At 44.9% G+C, this 19,551-nt stretch overlaps 1 protein-coding gene across 1 annotated transcript in view; it reads right to left on the reverse strand.

Moving 5' to 3' along the window:
• HHIPL2 (HHIP like 2) overlaps nt 1–19,551 on the reverse strand; it is a 67,387-nt gene that overhangs the window by 36,747 nt on the left and 11,089 nt on the right. Inside the window, exons 3-4 of the mRNA XM_029593148.1 lie at nt 17,756–17,899; nt 9,797–10,128 (exon numbers count right to left, since the gene is read on the reverse strand). Coding sequence (XP_029449008.1) covers nt 9,797–10,128; nt 17,756–17,899 — 476 coding nt within the window. The remainder of the gene's footprint in view (nt 1–9,796; nt 10,129–17,755; nt 17,900–19,551) is intronic.

Here is a 19,551-nt window from a genome sequence, read left to right on the forward strand (position 1 = left end):
CTTGGATTTCAGTTAGACCTCTGACATGGTTCTGCATAGGTGACATAAATAAATTTTGTGTCCTACGGCCCGTAGAGTGACTGACTAGGTTAGAAATTGGCGGAATGAGAGATTACAAAGGGTAGTGATAAATGGAGTTCACTCCAAGGGTGGGGGCGGGCATTAGAAGAGGTGGATTGGTGCTTTCAACATTTTTATGAGCAACATTGCCAAAGGATTATTGGAAAAGTTTGTCTCTTTGCCAATGATGCCAAAATCTGCAACAGGGTGAAAACAAACAAAAGAACCGATGCCTTGGAAAGAAATTTATTAGTAATAACTGCCCGACTCTGGCCGAGTTTCGCCCTTAAGACTACATCAGGGGCTCTTGGAAATAGATAGTTTTGTACTCGGGGACACTAGATAGTGTCCCCGAGTACAATAGCACACTGATTTGATTTTATGGAATGGATGTGAAATTGATTAGTGAATCATATGTTGTGAGGTAATCCTAGAACAGTATTCCTATTCTCCTTTCAAATAGGACAGACTGATGCAGTTTCTTTATCCACATTAAGTGTATGGTGTAGTGCTGCATTCGTGGGTCACTCAATATCACATTTTTTAGAAAAGAACTTCAACTTTCGCCAGAAATATACATGCAGTGCACTCAACAAGTAGCAGTCTGTCCTATTTGAACGGAGAATAGGAATACTGTTCTAGGATTACCTCACAACATATGGTTCACTAATCAGTTTCACATCCATTCCATAAAATCAAATCAGTGTGCTATTGGAACACTATCTAGTGTGCCCAAGTACAAAACTTTTCCAAGAGCCCCTGATGTAGCCCTAAGGGTGAAACTTGGCCAGAGTCGGGCGGTTATTACTAATACATTTCTTTCCAAGGCATCAGTCTTCTTTTGTTTTTTTTCACACTCGTGGCTACCTTAGACCGACTACCGCTTTGTTTTTGGAATTCTTCCTTAAAATCTGCAACAGGGCAGGCAGGCAGCCAAGAAAGTGTGGAAAATATGAAGAGGGATCTAGTGAAGCTTGAGGAATGGTCTAGAGTCTGGTAGCTAAGATTTAATGTTAAAAAATGCAGAATAATGCATTTAGGATGTAAAAATTCAAGGGAGAGGTACAGTATGGGGTGAAATTTTTCTAAGTATAAAGAAGAGTGGGATCTAATGACCTTAACGTGGCCAAAATGGTGGATAATGTGACTACAAAAGCCAGAAAATGCTTGGCTGCATAGGAAGAGGAATGGTCAGTATATTTATTTATTTATTTAAAGGCTTTTATATACCGATGTTCATGTACTGGTACATATCACGTCGGTTTACATAAAACAAAGTTGGAAATTTCATCAAACAGGAGGGAACAATTAACAGGGCTAACTTCGAGGAACTTATAGATAAGCTAAGAAAGACTTAAAATTAAAATTAAATTATTACAGATAACTTATAACTTATTACAGATATCAGCTAACCAATAACAGTCTAAAGCTTGGATTTATGACCTAACAGTATAAAGTCTAACTAACTAGGAGGATTTAAGGTTATGGCATGTGACATTTAGCGTCTTGGAGTATGAAATGCGCAAGTTAATCCCTAAGGGGGAGACCTTTAAGTGAAGGCTTAGTGAAAAGCCAAGTTTTGAGCTTCTTTTTGAATGCTTGATTACAGGTTTCTAGACGAAGGTCCATGGGGAGTGCATTCCAATGAGAGGGGCTGGCAGTCGAGAAAGCTCGTTTCTTGAGCAGTGACTTGGCTGGAGGTGCATATAAGGTGCCTAAATAGCTGGTTCTGATGGGTCTCAGTGATGCGTGAAGACGAAGTGGGTTGCTCAGATCTAGCGATGTTTGTGAATGAATGGTCTTGTGTGTTATGGATAGTACTTTGAATATGATTCTAGATTTAATGGGGAGCCAGTGTAGGTTCTTTAGAATAGGTGTGATGTGTTCACCTTTATTAGAGTTGGTTAGAATCCTGGCAGCCGAGTTTAAAAGGGTATAAAAAGCCGAGTATAAAAGGGTATAAAAAAGGGTTTAAAAGGGTATAAAAAGGGTTTAAAAGGGTATAAAAAGCCGAGTATAAAAAGGGAGGTGATATTACCCCTGTATAGGTCTCTGATGAGACCTCAGTTGGAATACTCTGTACAATTCTAGAGACCATACTTTATAAATTACACTGGTAAACAAATTTCTGGGAACCTTTTGTTTCTTCCACAACCTTCGGTGAAACAAGTAGATTTTAACAAGCTGAACACAAATATGCATTTATTATGTCTGTATCACGTACCGTTTGCCAGAAAAGTGCGATATACATTAAGCATTGTTACGAGTCTGTAGCGGCATAAGCTATAATGGCAATGTTGGCACCAGAAAACAAAACTAAAAATGTTTTGCTGCAGATTTTCATTTGTAATCACTGTCCGAAGCTTCGTGGATGAGAGTTCAACAATAGTCACTCAGCATGGAGGGGTTCCCTTTGCCTTGATACCATTTCTCCATTTTGACAATGTCTTGATGAAACCTTTCACCATGTTCATCACTCACAGCATCAAGGTTGTCTGGGAAGAAGTCCATGTGGAAATGAAGAAAATGTATCTTCAATGACATGTTGCACTTCATCAATTTGTATTCCTGAAGCAGATTTTCAACCTGTTCGACATAGTCTGTTGCCTTATAGTTGCCTAGAAAGTTACAAACGACATTCTTGAAGGCTATCCATGCAACACGTTCTGTACCTTGCAGAAGATCAACAAACTGGCTGTCCTTCATCACAGCTTGGATTTGTGGGCCAACAAAAACGCCTTCTTTTATCTTGGCGTCACTTATGCGTGGAAACAATTATTGTAACACAATGATGATGTAGAAATTTCGAAGTAATATCTGTGATCAGCATTAAAAAATCTATTTGGAACACCATAAAGTCTGAAGGAAACAAAACTTTGTTTACCAGTTTTATATAAACTAGATGAAGTTGATCCAGAGTGTGACTACTAAAATGGTCAGTGGTCTTTGTTGTAGAGCATATACAGATCTAAACATGTATACCCAAGGGGATAGGGGAGATATGATAGAGACATTTAATATCTCCAAGGTTTCCATGCACAGGAAGGTGAGCCTCTTTCAATGGAAAGGAGGTTCTAGAACGAGAGGTCATTGGATATGGGTGAAAGAGGGTAGACTCAGGAGTAATCTAAGGACATTTTTCACAGAAAGGTTAGTGGATGCATGGAACAGCCTCCCCGTGAAGGTGATGGAGACAAAAATAGTATCTGATTTCAAGAAAGCATGGGATAAAAACAGGGGATCTCTGAGGGGGTGATGGGAATTGTAAAGCTGAATTAGTTGGGTGGATAGGCAGACTAAATAAGCCATACCCGTCACATTTCTATGCTATTAGTGATATTATACTTGATATCACTAATAACCGTGATAACCGCAGGTATTGGAAAGTATGCTTAGGTTGTAAAAAAAATATATCCTTGGCACTGCTGCCAGACTGTCTGACATCAGCCTTGCTGAAACAAAGAGCTCAAGCACTGATCGGGAGACTCTGATCTCTAATGCCACTTTGAGTCCATGCACTTCTCTATGCTAAAGTGAACTTCTAGAAAAAAAATGAGAAGCTTCCAGTCAAAAGCTTTGTTTGGCCCTCATCCATATGCATTGACCATGCCTGTTCACTTCTATAAAAATGAATGAAACAGGAGCCAAAAAAGCCTGCCATCAGAAAGTCTCACCAATATCAATGGTCTAAAGGAGGAACGCGTATTCTTGTTTCTCATGTCCTGCAAGCTGCCCGGCTAACCATAGCCTACTACTGGAAATCTGCAACTTGTCTGGATCATTGGAAAAATGTATTGGTAGAAGTTGCATCCATGGAACGGATCATGTACTTTTTGAAAAGGAATAATGAATATTATGATCAGATTTGGGGACCTTATTGGGCTTGTGGGTGGCTACCTTTTAATTTAACCATATGAGGTAGACTATCCCCTGGTCAGCATAATTGTTTTTAAGTACCTGTTGAATGTTTTGCGCCATAGTTTGGGCTGTTTATGTATGTACATGTTTACTTCTCCTTCATATGTAAGATGTCACTATTGTGCCTTTTGTTTTATAAAAAAAGAAATGAAATAAAAATTAAAAAGAGCTAAAGGCAGTATGGGCCTTATAGAAATAGATTACACAGAGAGTTGCTATAATAGGCCTCCAGGCATATCGAACCACTTAGACCCAAATACTCAAAAAGCGAAGTATGAAAGTGAACAGCCAAAAATCGGTTTCTATCCTTAAATTTGGACAAGCGTTCCAACAAGTAGAAAGACTGAGTAAGAATCTACTAGGACATGTGGGAAAGAGACAACAGAATTTGCAAAACAAGAAAAATAACTATTTAAAGAATTGGGCCAGCAAACAAGGAAAAATAGTTGGCGAGAGCATAAATACAGCAGAAAATGTAAAAAGTCCCTTCAGTCATAAGTAGATCAAAACTTGACATAGGAATCACTAAAGAAAGGAAATCTCAAAGCTAAAGACGAAAATTGCAGCATAAGACTGTTGGCTACAGACAAGATGGCTCACAGCCTGCACAGGATAAAAATAGTAAAGCAGACAAATACAGTTACTGTAAAACAAAACTGGAAACTATTAAATCTTTCCGGAGAAGGTGGTGGAGACAAACAAAAGTAACAGAATTCAAAAAAGCATGGAAAAAGCACAGAGGATCCATGGTTGCAAGAAGATGGAAAAGCACATTGGGGTAACCTGCACAGAGCAGCATATGCAGCCCAAAACAGCAGTGGTATGATTGCGTCATGGCTCCAGGAAAGCATGTGATGGATTTTGGCCATGCTTGGGACAGAAGTGAAAGGAAGGTTGAGAGATTGGGAGGAAGACCCAAAGTGGGGTGTTGGAGTTGGGTTGCATCTGAGAATTTTATATATATATCTGCCAGAAGAGGATGAATCTCAACAGGGCAGTCTGGGTCGGCCATTTTGATCTGTATTTATTTAGATTTAGTTCAGGCCTTTATATTGATAGCTCAAGGCACATTACATTCGGGTACAGTAAGTATTCTCTTGTCCCCAGAGGGCTTACAATCTAAGGGGTCTATTTACTAAACTGCAGTAACCACAGCTGAGGTGACCCAAAAAAAATCACCATGAAATTGTGGCCCCCACATCCCATGGCCACCATTTCAAAGGACCTAAGTGGCCCGCATATTACCTCCAGTCTCAACTTCCCACAAAGCGGCCAAAGTATAAAAAGTAATGTAAAAAAGATACAAGATTCCCCCACTCCTCCTGGCCCACGTGACCCCCTCAGTATTTACAACAAATCTTCAGTGGTCCAATGGCGTTTAGACTGCCCTTAGGGCTCTGAGCCTGGTGTTGTCATTTAAAAAATGGCACCAGTCAGCATCATAGAGGGGGCCTCTAGGCTCCACTGGACCCCAGGGGACTTGTAAGTACTGGAAGGGGATTGGGTGTGGGTGGTGGACTTTTTTCAAAAGGTGTCAGAGTTTGGAAAGGGAAACCAGGCCTTCGTACCTCTTTGCATTGCTTATTCTATTTTGGCTGCTTCATGGGGTAGTGGTGGGGGGCTGGAGCAGGGGTCTCAATAGAACCCCCCCCCCATTAGCATGTCTTACTCTACAGGGGGTAGGAGGGCTGGAGGGCTGTATGTGAGCTGCTTGAGCCTTTTAAGGAAACATCCTGGGAGCATTGGGATGTGTATTAACATCCCAGTGCTTTTGGAGAAAGTTAGCTACACATCTTGAGATCTAGCTAACTTTCCATCAAATAATGCGGCTTGTGAATTTTGAGGCAAGCCACAATATTTGATTTGCATAGGATTAATGATTAATGCTCTGATCTGCATGTATTTGCATGTAAAGCAGATGCTTATAGTTCCCATATTGTGCTGGGTTCTTGGAGGGGGAGATAACATGGGGTATTTGGAATACCACACGCTATCTCTGCTTTAAGGCACGGTAAAGCTGTCACCAGTTTATTGAAATTACCCCCTGTGTATGTACATGAGGTAATGGAGGATGAAGTGACTTGCCCAAGGTCACAAGGAGCATCAGCAGGATGTGAACCCCCAGTTTCCCTAGCTCTCAGCTGTTGCTCTAACCACTAGACCACTCCTTCATTCAGAGCATTATTTACTACGTTACCATGATAATTGACCATAAATCAACCATGTTAGTGCCGGTAGATGGGTGGTGGTCGGGTACTATCCAGCAAGCTGATAAATAGAAAACAAGGGGCAGCAAAAAAAGAAGCATGCCCTTGGTGACACACCACAAACCATTGGCGTATCCAAAGTGGAAACAGACTACAACTCTCCAGAAACCAAGTCATTGGCCGGCAAGCTCAGAGGGCCTAGGAGGCTGGATATTCAAGCATCAGCTTCAGTAATTTTGGTGGCCATTTAGATAATTACAAAGCCTGTTGGTAAGACTTAGGGGACTGGGTGTTGGACTAAGCATGAGATTTTGCATGCTCATCTGCCCAACAAGGAAAAAATAAAATAAAATCTGACTTTGGATAAGGAGTAAAATCCTACAAGAAGTCACGTTTCTATGGCCAGCAGCTGAGACATATCCTTGCAGTGTGGACAAGAATAACAGGACAGATTATTATTTATTTAAAAAGGACTTGTATTCTGCATTGTCATAACATCTAGGCAGGTAACAGCATGAACCATCATAAATAAGAACATATAAATACATAAAACAACATTACATAAAACATTTACAGCTCAACTAGTTTATAGTATCATAAAAACTATAGTGGCCAGAAAACCAAATTTCCTCTAGCAGGCTATTGCTGGCTAACATCCTGACCTGAATTATTGACTAAACCAGCGACAAGACACTGGAAAGCCAGTGAAAAAAAAAAGATGTGCCATCAGGAATTTACAGAATGCCATTATAGATTTTTCAGCTTTAAGGCCGTCAGGCAGAGCATTCCAGAAGTTTAGGCTGGCCACGAAGAACAAATGTTCCCGTGACTCTGCCAAACTGATCAACTTAACTTCAATAAGTTACGGTAAGATTACCAACTGGTTTTATTCTGCCATCTTCTACCATGTTACTATGTATAGGGGCAAATTTCCATCTGACTGTATTTAGACAAAGTCCACTGCTACTTTTAACCCATAGAATTTGCACCCATTTTCAAAGTGAAAGCACATGCTTAGGAAATAATTTTCCAAAGGATTTACGCACATAAATGGGTTCTGAAAATTGCTTTTACACACCATAACTTTGGAAATTCCCTCCCTAGGGCAGAACATTCAAAAGGGTTTTCTGTGTGTAAATGGGCTTCTTAAAATTGCTACAACATATGCTTCTTTTACATGCACACAGTAACTCCTTTGAAAATTCATTCCTAAGTTTCAGTCTGAAGGTACCCACAGACATTCGCGCCTGCTTTTTCTGCACATGCCTTTCCTCGTCGAAAACAATGTGCGTCGATTGGAAAACGTATCCCGCGTGCACTGTTCTCCTCTGACCTACACACACCCTCAAGAACACTTCCTCCTAATGCGGCCCAAAGGATGCGCGTACTCTTAGTCGCCTGGAGGGATAGTTTCAGATTGCTGTTTAATGCAGGAAAAACGTTTTTTTTCAGCTGCATAAAATCATTTTGGTAATCATCCTTCTCGAGTATTAGGCTCCATCTGACAGCGAAGGCAGAGGGCAGGGTTCATCTGAAACGGTGGATCAGACCTTGTTCTACTGAAGGGATCCTAAGGACGACAATTATCAAAGGATGACGGCAAAGCCATGTTAAAAAAGAGGCAACAGGAGGCTGACGGTGAGACATTTTCTTGAACTGAGCAATCGCTTCTACTTGCCTGTTTTTTTTTCCTCCGGTGCCAGCCCCGATTGCCGACCCTGACGTCAGAGGGAGGCGCCCAAGAACACCTTAAAAGGCGCACTCCTGTGGCGCGTCACTGCCGCCGGCGCGTCGCCAAGCCGCCCCTGTTCGACTCAGTTTGAGAAGCTTGAGAAGCTTGAGAAGAATGAGAAGGTGAGCAGCAGAAGCAGTTGGGCAAATTTTGCGATTTCCATTTACCTTGTTCACTCATCGAGGTTAAGGATATTTTTACCATCAAAGACTTGCTATGCCGGCGAAAAGGAAAGGCAGGGTGAGGGTATATCCCTCGACACCCCCATCATCTGCCTTGACTCAGCTGGAGATCAACAAGTTTTTAATCCAACTAGAAGAGAAAGGAGGAGCTGAGGACTCCGTTGGAGGTACACGAAATGGAGATTCAGGTACCCCCCAGGAAGAAGCGTCCCTCAGCCCGGACAGCCGCCCACCTCCGGTTCAACGCAGTGTGGACAGTGGTGAAGCTCTGCAAATCCCAATTGAAAGGGTTGCAGAACAGGGGGAACCATTGGTCCAGAATTTACTGCAGTCAACATCCGAACCGGGTCAGGTAACTCTTGAAAGGATATTAGAAGCTGTCAATACTTTGAGTAATGCTATGGCTCGTATGGAGAAGAAAATGGACAATGTAACAACAGAATTTCAAGGGAAATTATCGATAGTTCAGACTCAGAATAATGAGACAACACGTAGATTGACTGAAAATGAAAAAAATTTAAAATCATTGCAACAAATAAATGTGTGTTTAATTAAAGACCAAATGGCTAGTGCTAGACGCTTGGAACTATTAGAGAACAGGATGCGACATTTAAATCTCAGAATAACCAATTTCCCACAGATACTGGGAGAAATTCCATATATAACATTAAAAAGATTTTTCAGGGATAAATTATCTTATGTGGAAGAAGCAATTCCTCCAATAAATACATGTTATTTTCTCACTAATAGATCCCAAATTCCGGCAGATCTGACTAATTTTCTGGAAGATTCATCATTAGATGTCGTACATAGGAATACATTAATAGTTTCCTTTGTAACAACCCAAGACGTAGCTACTGTCATGAAAAAATATTTTAAAAAATTTCCAATAACTTTTCACGATCAGGTGGTTAAATTATATCCTGATTTGGCACCTGTTACCAGAAATAGACGTAAGGAATTTTTAGCCTTACGTCAGCAAATTGTTTCCTTGGGATTTGTATTCTTATTACGTTTTCCATGTAGATGTGAGTTAAAAAAGGGAGAGCAAGCATATATATTTTACCAAGTCAATCAATTACAGCAATTTATTGAATCACAGCAAACTAATACAATTACAACAGAGATGCCGTTAGCAGAATCTTCTCCTACAAGTGTTACATAGACAAGTGAGCAGCTATGCTGGGACTAGAAATAGAATAGTTGGTTAATTATAAGGTGTTTTATTACTGCATTATGTCTCCTTAAATTCTTAGTTACTTAACTTCAGCCTCCTATTATTCCTTTTGGAAGAGTTACAATGTATAATTTAAATGTAATTTTTCTTTTTCTTTGGAGAGTATTGGAATTCATACCTTGAGTCCTAATATGGGGAAATTAATTGAATTTCTTTAGGAATGTCGAACTGTGAATATTTCCTTATTTCTGTATATTTAGGATATAGGTAACTGTATGTATGAATGTTTCAAATAATTTCTTTGTAAAATTGGAATGAAAATGAGAAATAAAGAATGAAAAAAAAAAAAAAAAAAAGAGGCAACAGCAGAATTACTAAAGGGGCTGAGAAACAGAGGGAGATGGAAAAGAAGAAAGAAAGAGCAGCAGACAGGAAAAACGAGGAACGCAAATCGGGAAGACCGCAACAAGAGGAAGAAAGGGTATCAAGCAAAGAAATTTGAAGCAAACGTCTTCCTTACCTAAGGAGGAATTCTGGCAAAGCTTCAAGTCGTAGCACTCATATCCCTCCTTAGCTCTCCAGCCATAGTTCCCTCCTTTAACAATGATGTCGATTTCTTCAAACCTGTTCTGGCCAACGTCCCCACAGAATATTCTCCCTCTCCCTTTTCCACTGACTGGGTCGCCTCGGTCCACGGCACAGCGCCACATGTTCCTGACCCCGTAGGCATAGATCTCCGGGCAAGCGGCGGGAACGGAGATGAAAGGGTTATTGGGTGGGATGGCATAGGGCTTGCCATCGGATCCAGGCCCATCAACGTCTATCCTTAGAACTTTGCCCAGTAAGGTGCTCCTGGAAGGAAGCCGATTCAGAAACAAGAGAGGATGTTAGCCCATGGCAGGATTGTGCAGGTCGACAAGCTAAAACAGAACCGTGACATAACAGTTACGTCATCGTTACTTATATATCCCCTGCCTCTCAACTCTCGCCTCCTTCGCCACCCCCTTACACAATCTTTCCATGTTCCCCGCACTTTGATGACACACCTTAAGGAAATGTTGATTATGTAATCCTCTCTGAAATGTTAATAATCCACTGAAATGTTTTTTTTATAATCCTTGAAATGTTGTTAATAAGTCAGTAATGTTAATTTAGTTACTCTTCATTCGCCTTCTTCTGCCTTTCTATTCCTCCTGCTCTTTCCTGGTCCCCTCTCTCCTTTTCTTGCCTGCTCCCCTTCTCCTGTTCCCTGTTCAATGTAACTTTCTACTTCCTTGAGTTGATTGTAAACTGGCATGATGTGCCCTACAAATGTCGGTATATCAAAAGTTATTAAATAAATAAATAAAAACAAACAAATAAATAAATACTTGAGCATTACACAGGGGGCAGGAGGGGAATCTCTTGAGTGCTTTATGCACGTCACACATAATGAAGAGACCAGGGGAGCGCCATTAGGGAACGGTTGCTGCATCTACGTGCCCACGTGCATAAACCTTTAAGCTAGATGGGGGTGAGATTAACGTGCATTAGTTACATACACTTTTCCGTAGTATAGCACAAAATGCAGTGAAATTTATGTGGAGTGTAAATAACGGATTTGGCCATCCTCCCTAAATGACTATGACTCCTATCTAAATAAGGCCCAGGTGCCTTTATAGGAGCACTAAGGGGCAGATTTAGCAAATGTTTGCTCTGCTTATTTTTCCTGGTGCCTTTTCCCATTTAAAATACTGGGAGGTGACTTCCGGCGATGACGTAGCCCGAGACGGAAGCAGGAGAATAGAGCTCCGCGGCCCCGCTCTTGACTTACCTTATTTTAAACACTAATTGCCGCTGTGTTTGCCCCTGAATCCCTCCCGACGCCTGTGGGTAGAACCGCCGCCTATACTGCAGAGCCCGAGGGGCGTGGGATGCGCCGGACCGGCACGCGAAACAGAGTGGAGCGCCGACCGCACAGAGCACGAGGTGTCAAGATGGCGGAGGTGGCAGGCCCTGCCGAGCCTCTGGTGGCTGCCATCTCGGAGGAAGCCCTTCAAAAAATATCGCACAGTGTCACGGAGGCACTTGATGGCAGACTAATCAAGTTACAAACTTCTATTGAAGATGTCAAAACAGCTGTGGAAGGGCATTCCAAACGACTTGATGTGGCGGAGTCCACCCTCTCTGACTTGGGAGACAGACTAGCGACCTCGGAACGCCACGTGGCAGAGTTGCAGAGCAGACAACGGGAGTTGCTGGCTAAAATGGAGGAGCAGGAAGATCGTGGCAGGCGGAATAATCTAAAAATTATCGGGCTCTCTGAGGCTGTGCGGGAGGAGGAGCTCCGGTCTTTGGTGGAAAACTGGCTCCCAAGACAGATGGGTTTGGAATTGGCGGAGGGCAGCCTTCAGTGTGAACGAGTGCACCGAGTGGGCCCAATGCGGGAGGGGCAAGGCCGACCACGGCCGGTCATGGCCCGGATCCTTAATTGGACTCATAAGACACAGTTGCTGAGGGCCTACAGACAACAGGAGAAGCTGGAACACTCTGGGAACAGATTGTTGCTATTTAACGATTTCTCAGCTGGCACAGCGGCACAACGGAAGCTCCTCGCCCCAGCATGCACGGTGCTGCACCAACGAGGTATTCGATTTGCCCTATTATACCCGGCGAAGTTGCGGGTGCATTACAATAATCAAACGCACGTCTTTACTACCAAAGCGGAGGCTGATGGATTCCTCGCCTCTCTGCCACCTGCGGACTGATAATGCCCGCTGCTTTTCGTGCTGGACGGTTAAAGCCTTGTGGGACTTGCGGGGCTGAAAATCCTGGCGGATAGCTACACATCATTGTCCATATCCATCTTGGACTACGTGACTTTTATGCACATGTTTTCCGTCCTGTATGTTGGGGCACCTGGGCGCGTGTGTACAGTCGTACTCATTATCTTACGCAGTTCTTTTCTTGGCTATTGCACCACGACTCATGGGGATTCAGTTCCCTTTTTGGTATCCTTGCTCAGCATTAGTTCAATGAGCGGATGGGGGGCTGTGGTTGTCGGGCGGGAGGAGGGGGGGAGAGCGGGGCCGGGAGTTGGGGCCCCAGAGGTTGGTTGCAGACGGTGGGACCCCGGCTCCTGGGAGCAGTAGTGGGAATTCATAAGATTGAGAGTGGTTCTGATAGTATGAATGTGTGTGAATGTGTTAGTAGGGATGGGGATTTTCTAGGGGTTACTGACAGGCCCAAAGTGTTCGATGTGTCCTGCAAGGCTTGGTTTTGTGTTCACTGCCCACAATGGTTTTCTTCCTCATGGCCTAGGCTGGGAGGCTATGGGGTATTTTTGAGCATTGTATTTTGGGGCCCTAGGGGGCTCCGAGCCTTCCTTATGCAGTTATGGCCTCTTCATGGCACAGGTTAAATTAGTTTCCCTAAACGTGGACGGCATCCACTCCCCTATAAAACGTACCAAATTGTATGCACCTGTTTAAACGCCTGAAGACGCAAATTGCGTTTATACAGGAAACGCATCTTGGCGATGAGGAGCATGCTAAATTGAAGCGTGACTGGGTGGGACAATGCTACTCCTCTTCTTATAGTCGGCGTAGGAGGGGCGTGGCCATTCTCATACATAAGAATCTGCCGTTTCACCTTACACGGCTTAGCCAGGATAAGGAGGGACGCTATGTTTTGGTGGCGGGTACACTATACCAACAGAAAGTAGTATTTTGCAACATCTACGCCCCTAATGTGTATGCACCGGGGTATTTTACCACGCTCATTCGCCTGCTCATGGAGTACTCCGATTACAGCCTGATAGTGGGAGGGGATTTTAACATAGTGGCAAACAAGAATGTAGATGTTAAGCCTCCCAAGCTGTCTTCTACTGCTGACGCGGGGAAGGGAGTTAACCTTTTATGCCAGGAATTGCAGCTTTTAGATGTGTGGCGGGTGCTCCATCCCCAAGAAATGGATTTTACTTTCTATTCCCACCCACATAACACCTATTCTAGAATAGACTACCTGTTACTTTCTGAACGCTGTTTCCCCCAGTTAGAGGCAGCTACCATTGAACCGATTGTCTTGACAGATCACGCTCCAATTACTATTACTTTGCGTTGGGGGCACAGCTCACATTTGCCATTTTCGTGGCGCATGCGACCCGACCTATATCAGGATGCTACTTTTAAAAAATATTTACAGGACAACTGGGCGGAGTATGTGGCGCATAATCAAACTCCTGATGTAGGACCCGGGACGGTGTGGGAAGCGGGGAAAGCGGTGATGCGGGGGACCATAATTGCCTATGTGGCCAAACAAAATAGGCACCGTAATGCGGAGATCCTCCGGCTTACAGCGCAGGTGCAGGCGGCTCAACTATCCCATAAGGGCACTTTAAAGCCTGAGGATAAGGCATCTCTAGACCTGGCCCGCACAGCCCTTAACCACTTGTTGCATATACGAGCCTCCAAATCCCTCCGATTTTATCGTTATCAACTGTATAAATTTGGTAATAGGCCTAGCAGGCTTATGTCCCATTTAGTACGCCCTAAAGGGGAAAGAGTGTCCATATCTGGGATCCGGAATGGCCAGGGGGCCCACTGCACGAATCCCGAGACAATTGCGGCCAGGTTTCTAGAGTATTTCACGCAGCTCTATGGGGACAAACCTATGTCTGTGGAACAGGCGGAGGATCTCTTTCAGGGGCAGACCTGGCCCAGCTTACGGCCGGAGGATCTTTCGGTCCTGAACTGTCCCACTACAACTCAAGAAATTTTCTCAGTTATTCAGGGCCTCAAATTGGGCAAAGCCGCGGGGCAAGATGGGTTCGGGTCGGAGTTTTACAAAATCTTGGGGTATCCTGTCCTAGCTCCGTTACAGGGTTATTATAATAGCCTTTTAACCGGGCCGTCCCTATCGGATGACGCGAACCGGTCGGTTATCGTGGTATTACCTAAACCTGGGAAAGACCCCTTGGAAGTGGGCTCCTATAGGCCAATATCATTGCTTAATGTGGATATTAAGATTCTCTCTTCGGTCCTGGCTGCTCGGCTGCAGGGGTTGCTCCCCGCCTTGATTAACGAAGATCAGACTGGATTTGTGAGGGGCAGACAGGGAGTGCGAAATGTTCGGCGTCTTCTGGCGGCCCTTAGTTACCAATCCTAACAGGAGGCCCTTATACTGAGTCTCGATGCTGAAAAAGCATTCGACTCGATATCTTGGGAGTACCTGTTTTGGACGCTGAATAAATACGGTTTTTCGGGCTCCTACTTGGGATGGTTATCCGCCTTGTATCAGAACCCTAGTGCTACCATTTTGCTGAATGGGCGGCCCACGAACACTTTTCCCATACGATGCGGGGTCCGCCAGGGCTGTCCTTTGTCCCCCTTACTGTTTGTCCTGGCACTGGAACCATTAGCTAGTCGCTTGAGGGGGGAACGGGCATTTTATAGTCTTAGTGTAAGCGGCCACCCACTGAAAATAGCGCTATTTGCTGACGACATTTTACTCTTTGTGGGTCGGCCGCGTACCAGTGTACCGGTCATTGTCCAGTTGTTTAATCAGTTTACCCCAGTAGCGGGCATCCGTATTAATTATACGAAATCGGAGGCTCTGGCTCTTAATGCGCAATTGCCTGACACGTGGGGGGGGCCCTTTCCCTTTCACTGGGCTCCATCGAGGATTAAATATTTGGGAGTTTGGATCCCACGGGATCTTAAGCAATTATATGCTTTAAACATTACCACTTGCATTGACCGATTGCGAGACCATTTAGCCACCTGGACCTCCCTCCCATTGTCCTTCTTTGGTCGCTGTGCCCTGGTTAAAATGGTCTTGGTACCCAAACTTCTCTATTTGTTACATATGATTCCTAGCTGGTTGACTGGGGTGGATATAAAGCGCTTACGTGCTAGTATACAGAAGTTCTTGTGGCAGGGGAAGAGGGCGCGGCTCTCATATGCTCTCTTGGAGTTGCCTGGGGACCGGGGAGGACTCAACATGCCTGACTTTCGTTTATACAATGTGGCATGTCAGCTGAGGTTCATGGGAGAATGGCTCACGGGCACATACCACTTATGCGCGGCGGGCATGCTAGAGCGGATGTCAGCCCCTAATTCCCCGGTGAGCATTGCGCAATGCCGTGAAGCGGCGCGTGGCGCTGCCCTTTATCCTACCGTCCTGCTGTCTCCTTGTATCAAGGCCTGGAGATGGTGGCGACAGTTGAATGATAGACCTGGGGTGCGCTCCTTACTACTTCCCCTGGTACGTAATGTGGAATTCTTGCCGGGGCAGGAGGGTGAGGGGATATTCCAGTCTTGGGTGGATAAGGGACTACTGTTTCTATACCATATGTTGGATGGTACGTCCGGTAACTTGTTGGACTTTGCTGCTCTGTAACAACTTTATCATATTCCAGCTAAACAGTTTTATGCTTTTCTACAAGCAAGACACTATTTTCGATCCTGCGCGTGGACTACTGCGGATATTGTGGGGGAGCTTAAATTTGCCAACGAGTTCTTTGATACTGCTTACATCACTAACACCATTACGGCTTGGAAACGTTTGGGGCAGAAGCGCCGCTCCGTGGACAGAGTGTCTCATCTGGCCGGTCGGTGGTCAGCAGCACTTACGTCTCATGTTACGGGTGCCCAAATCAATGCGGCGTTTGTGGGCCTGAGGAAGTCTCTTCCGGATATCGGCCTCAGAGAGACTCAATTTAAAATTCTGCACTGGCTGTACTGTGATGATGTTCGGAGGTCGCAAATGCGACTCACCCCCACTCCAGTGTGTATCAAATGTGGATCGCTCCCTGGGACCCTGGCTCATCGGTTGTATGATTGTTCCACGCTCCGGGTCTTCTGGACGGCTGTGACACGGATACTCACTATCTGCATCGGGATCACCATAAACCCTACAGGACTGGTGCTTTTATGCAGTTCTCTTCCCCACGCTTTGCTAGACAGACATTCTAAGGTTAAATTTGAAAGGGCGGCAGTCATGCAGGCCTGCCGTACCATTCTGGCAGACTGGCTTATACCGGACGTCCACCCATCCTTCCAAGCTTGGGCCCGCCGAATGGCAGCCATGGCACAACTGGAACGACTGGACTTTTTGTTGGGTCACCGGACACCAGACAAGACTTATTGTGTTTGTTGGGACAATTGTGTAAAAGCTTTACCTACTGACCTGCAGGATGATCTCCGGTCGAATGGATACACATCTGATTGGGTCTCTTAGGGGGGGAGGGGGGTACTTAATGGTTAATGTGTGTGTGGAATGGTTGTGGTATGGATGTTCTCAGTATGGAGGGGGAAGGGGAGGGAGGAGCATGACAGGGGGGTACACATGGATAAGGGATAAAATGGTGTGACGAGCTGGGGTCACCTTGACAAACATGGGGAGTGTTAAGTTCATCATGTATACTGTTCGTTGTAGTTACTGTTCGGGTTGTTAAGTGTTGGCTTGGTAACAAGCTGCTTGTTCAAACCAATAAAAATACTATTCTGGAAAAAAAAAAAATACTGGGAGGTTTTCATTCCTAAATCTGGAGCCCATCTTGGTAAATCTGCCCGATCTGTAAACTGTAATCAAACAGCAAAGGTAGCCTTACAGAGGACAATTTTCAGCAAACCCTCCTGGGGCTAAAGTTTGCCTGCGCATGGCTTTGGGCTGAATTTTCAAAGACGACTTATGTTCATTAATCCACTTTGAAAATTAGCAGGTGTGCGCAGAACCAGTGCCAGGGTGCACGCGCGCGCGCACACACACACGCACACTCTCGAGTAGGTGTGAATGAATGCAGGTAAATTTATGCACATACTTTCAAAATCGAAAGTACATGCAAATGGTTTCCCTGCCCTGACTCCACAGCCCTCCCCCCCCTCCCGAATGCTCCTTTGGAGTGGGCATAAAAGTACACGTGAAACCGCCTCATGCATGCACTTTTATGCGCATGGACCCTGATGGATTTTCAAAATGCCACTTACCTGCATAAACCAGGGTTTTATGTGCACACGTCATTTTGAAAATCAAGCCCTTAGTGTGTAGCCAAAACATGAGCTGGATTAACATACATTTTCATATATATCATCACCCTCTGCACCTAGCATCCCACTAGGAACGTTGTTCAATCCGTTCCATTTTATAATGCAGAGAGTAAACCTCCCAGCCTGTCATTAGTGTAAAAAAGTCTTCTCAAAATACGATGGAATCGTAGATGAACCACAGCCACAATGAGATGTGAAACTGCGTATTCCTATATACAAAAACAAAACAAAACAAAAAATAATAATCTGCACATGTTTCTCTTCTTATTTATTGTCCCTGGGGCTTTTCTTTAAAAACAAAAAAAGGGCTATGCAGATTATTGATTATTTTGAAAAATTCCACCTTAGAATTATGAAACGTTTGCATGGAAAATGTCACTTTCGGCACATCTCCCGGAATAAACAAACTACAGCAAAACAGAAGTGCCACAGGCATTTAGTAAGCTCCTTACTTGTTTTGAGCGTTGCCAAATTTTCCGAAGGGGTCTCCAGCTTTCCCCCCGTCCCCAGTGAATATGTACAGATAGCCATCCAGGCCGAACAGCAGCTGCCCGCCGTTGTGGTTGGACGCTGGTTCTTTCAGCTCCAGAATCTGCCTACAAGACATATCACAGGCGCACGATACTTCGGTTACTGCTCCAGAGTGACCCACAGAGTTATCAGCCGGCTCCATTTCTTTTCTTCCTTCCCCACCTCCCAGAAATGTTTCATCCAGCCTCGAGTTTACCTGCACTGCATGCATGGACTTTCAGGGCTGATTTATCTAAGAAAAGAAGATCTACAAATCCATGCATGCAAGAGAGGTTTAAAAGCAGGACGTGATCCATCTCGTTGAAAAAAACAAACAAACAGTCAGTCATGGAGCCAGTTAGCATCCCAAGTTGTAGGCCGAAGCCAAAGGCCAAACTCAGTTAACGGTTTGATGACTTTGCAGCTCTACGACAACTTTCTGGAATCAACCTGAAGCAGACAAGGTGCTCAGGCAGTGTCAAGACCAGATTTAATATTTTAGTGCCAGTACTAATAGGCCTATGTATTAAAAACCTGCAGAGTACCTTTGTTAAGCAGATTTTTTGGCCAAATCCATGCACCCCAAATCTAAGCAGCTAAAACTTAGCTATGGACACCTTCTAGAATTAGGCCATTCAGCTTTTGGGCACCAAAGGTTTAACCAGCTGGCTCTGAAAGTCAGCATTAGCAGGCTAGTTCCTTCCCCACCCACCCCTAATTATTTAACATGCGGAGCTGACAAGGCACCAGCCCCTCTCCCTCATGCAATATTAAAAAGGTTCCGTGAGGGGGGGGGGGTGTCAACAACCCCTGCCATCCCAGCAAAGTGACACGTGGGAGGGGGAGCCAACAGCCCCCTCACCCCATGATACTTCTCCCCCATCAGCTGGCCCGGTATTAATTTAATCAAAGATGCCTGAGTCCTTCCCCCCGATGATGCCCCTACCCATCTAACTGCCCCACCCCAAACATGTGCCATCTCCTTCCCACCCACCACAACAAGCCCCCCCCCCATCTCCCCATACTGGCCAAAACAACCCTGGCCAAGCCAAGAGCTCTTACAATCTTCCTGGCTTGGTGTCCAGTGTTACTGTGAAAAGGTGTTGTAGATAGGCAGGGATGGGGCCATTCTCATGGGGAATGGAACCGGTTATCTTTTTTTTTTTTTTTAATTAATGCTGGGCTGGCGGAGGGGAGGGAGGGACGGGGGAGAGGAGGAGGCTGTCGGCTCCTCTCCCCAGCCTCCGCACATGCTAGTTACTGTGCCAGGAAAGGATAGCGGCGGGGCAGGCTGGTTGCCAGCACTCCAGCCCCCTGCAGGAGGGAAGGAGGATATGTATGGGCAGGCAGATTTAGGGCTGCTCTGACAGTGCCTAGATTAGGCGCCGAGCTGTGAAAATTAGCAACTATGCACCTAACCTCCTTCCCCCTACCTGAACTCGCCACTGACCAGCCTCCCTAGAGGCATCTAAATTCAGGCTCTTTCTGGGGGAAATTGTCAGTTTGACAGATCTAATTCCTGAAGTTAGGTACCTGGACCTTTTGACTTTGGACCTATAAGTTTATAAATGTCCTTTGTGGTGGTGGTGGTGGTGGGGGGGGGGGGCTCCCCACCAGGCTGCCCCTGCTCAGGTCCTTCCCCTTCTGTTACCCCTCAGGGCCTTCTCCTGGGCTCATCCCCCACTCACTTCCTCTTTTCTTTGGCTGGTGCTGTTCCCCAATCACAGAGATCGTCAGG

The sequence above is a fragment of the Rhinatrema bivittatum genome, chromosome 3 (assembly GCF_901001135.1).
Source record: "Rhinatrema bivittatum chromosome 3, aRhiBiv1.1, whole genome shotgun sequence".
NCBI lineage: Eukaryota > Metazoa > Chordata > Amphibia > Gymnophiona > Rhinatrematidae > Rhinatrema > Rhinatrema bivittatum.